Source organism: Teleopsis dalmanni, unplaced genomic scaffold, assembly GCF_002237135.1.
Source record: "Teleopsis dalmanni isolate 2A unplaced genomic scaffold, ASM223713v2 unscaffolded_contig_1475, whole genome shotgun sequence".
NCBI lineage: Eukaryota > Metazoa > Arthropoda > Insecta > Diptera > Diopsidae > Teleopsis > Teleopsis dalmanni.
Window position 1 is genome coordinate 6,133 of NW_024032857.1, and position 2,986 is coordinate 9,118.

The window sequence follows — 2,986 nt, forward strand, 5'->3', positions numbered from 1 at the left end:
ATTCAGAGGCCCCTTGAAATAATTTACAAATCATTATATGTATCATTATAGTATGTTTATATAAAATAATTTGTAATGTAATGTTATTAGTCTTTAAGATTCTAAAACTTATTGTTAGGCTTTAATTTAAAGCGATTCAATAAAGATATATAGTTAAAAATAAAAAAAAAAAAATCCTGTTATTTTGTATGCAGTTCACAGGGTTCCTGTTCGTAGGAGTCGCTATCCCCGCGGTAGAGCACTCCCGGTTGTCGTTTCCTACATGTTTTCGGCAATAGTCAATGCTACATATCCCAGAATAGTATTGTTCGTCCTTAGCATCTACTGGCAATATGACCGCATTGTTCACAGCGACGACAGGCCAATTTGACAGGCCGGTTATGAGTGCTGTTCCAGACGTATCATTTCAAAGTTTTCGGCTAATGCCATTAATTCCTCCAGATTCCCAAAATCATGCTGCGTAACATATAATTGGAAGTCTGTTCTTGAATTTCGATATATCCGATCCTATTGTTGACAAACATTGAACTCGGCATGATGCATTAGTTCTGCATGGTAATAACGTAGTCTGAAATTTTCGCGTTGTTTTTGCTAGCTTATCTTCTAGCTTATCTTGCTAGTAGAAAAGATTTGAGAAATATCTTGTTATAATTATAATAATTAACACAATTTTGTGTTACATTATTTGTTTATTTATATATATATAAATAAACAGGTATATTAGCTAAAATTATTAGAACACAGTCTTCTATATTTATATAAAAGATTTCAAATAAATATTCATTGGCTTACCAACTAATGTTAATACTAAGCTGACAGTCACATACGCTATCAATACTATTACTAGTGAGCCAACAATAGCTTTAGGTATACTCTTTTGCGGATTATGAGCTTCTTCGCCAGTTGTGGCGATTATATCAAAACCAATAAATGCATAAAAACACGTCGCAGCACCGGAAAACACCTGAAACAAAAAAAAAATGTTATGCGAATAAATTAAGTTTCTAATTGTAAAGTATAAATAAGATATGTGCACAAGATACTGCACAAAAGATAGTTCAGGTCGCATGTATGGTATAGCCTATCCATAATAATAAATATGCATATAATATATGTAAAATAATAACTTAATAAAAATCAAAGATGTGATAAATGTCAATAAATTCATTAATATCTTACACCACTCCAACCGTAAGGAAGAAAACCCTGATGTTCAGTCCATGTGCTTGTATCTACATAAAATAAGCCAGCGGCCATAACAAAAGCCCACGTAGCCAAATTTATCGCATTAAGAGAGTGATTGAATATGACTGATTTACTAGCGCCCATTGCCAGAACACAGGTCATAACTAGCGTAATGCCAAATGCTATAAAATCTGGTGGTTTGCCTGAAGATATTATTTCAAAAAATTCATTAAAAATTGAAAGATGTTATTTACAGAAATAAATTTCATCAGATGTAAGATATAGTATAAATCGCTTACCAAATATTGTACCAATTGAATCTGTTGTGATGCTGGTAATTGCACCGCCAGTTAAAGAGTCAAAACTCGAACTCAACGCACATGCACAGGCACTTGTTCCTTTTAGAATGAAAGTTTTAAATTAAGGTTTAAAAGGACATAAGTGAATGACATAGTTAACCTATTAAATACTCCAATATCATATTCCAACCAATTATGAATGCAACAAATTCACCAACTGCTACATATGAATACATATATGCGGAACCAGAAGTATTAGGAACGCGGACACCAAATTCAGCATAACAAGCTCCTATATAAAAGATGACAATATATTATTTTTATTTAACATATTTCACTGGATTACTTATACTTTCTATGTATAAAAACATACCCGAAAATATACTCGCCATTGCAGCTATTAAAAAGCTTATAATTACACCTGGTCCCGCCATGTTTTTTGCAACCATTCCCGTTACTAAATACATACCAGTGCCACAGCACGATCCAATTCCAAGTGAAGTTAAATCCAAAGTATTAAGGCATTTCTATTTAGTACAAAAATATGCGTTTATGATTGCCAAAAATATTATATCTTTTTGGGTCTTACTGTTAATTTTGGTTTCGTGGACTGTGTACTTCCATCCTGTAATTGCTTAACATCTTTTGTGCGTATTAGCTTTGGAAGCAGACTAGTTGAAGAGACACCAGGCGGTAATGGAACTTTGTTTTTTATCTATTTTTTATTGAATGAATAAAATATAAATTTTTAATTGGTTTCAAATATAAATGAGTGTAAGATTAGACTTAAAAATGGATGAAGTTTACTATAAATTAAAATATTTATGGGTAGTGACGAGTTAGGTATATTATAACCTAACCTAACCTAACGAGTTTTTTGCATTATTGTTGTTACAGCTGAAGCTGCTTATATCATGATTTAAACTGTTTGTAAATCACTTATTAGTGAAGCTCTTCAACGAAGTAACAAAAAACTAAATTAATTTACTTTTTAAACACAAAGAGTTTCTTTGTATTACCAACACGTTTTTAGTTTTTATCGAAATTGTACAGACTTTAAAAAAAAAAAGAATAACGAAAAAGTATATCACTGACGTTACTGTACTATAAGCTTCTTTTATATAATCACTGTATGGGTGTTGAATGTACAAACTAATCTATTATAATGCAGCGATGTCACAACTTAAACGTGTCAAGTACTATTCATATTCATATTTTTTTTTCTATTATCAACAACAACTATTTTATCACACAATGTATCCCAGTGGTAAAGGAAATGGAGGCCTTGCGGTCCTCATAAGGATATCGATAAAACATTATGAAGTAAAACCATATTGCACGAATGAAATTCAGGTAACAAACATCGTAGTACAAACTAATGAAGGCGACATGACTTTCTCATCACTCCACAGCCCACCGCGCCACAGTATATCGAAGGATGTGTACATATCATTTTTTCAGCTGCTTGGATCTAGGTTTCTAGTAGGCGGAGATTTTAATGC

General features: G+C 32.1%; 1 protein-coding gene across 1 annotated transcript; it reads right to left on the reverse strand.

Moving 5' to 3' along the window:
* Window positions 1-608: 608 nt before the first annotated feature.
* LOC119664145 (probable cationic amino acid transporter) lies at window positions 609-2,199 on the reverse strand (the record flags this gene model as incomplete). Its single annotated transcript, XM_038073692.1, has 7 exons — window positions 609-616; window positions 793-964; window positions 1,180-1,388; window positions 1,485-1,583; window positions 1,645-1,776; window positions 1,858-2,011; window positions 2,074-2,199. Coding segments are annotated over 7 exons (900 nt in total), but the record flags the coding sequence as incomplete, so codon positions are not given.
* Between the last annotated feature and the right edge of the window lie 787 nt (window positions 2,200-2,986).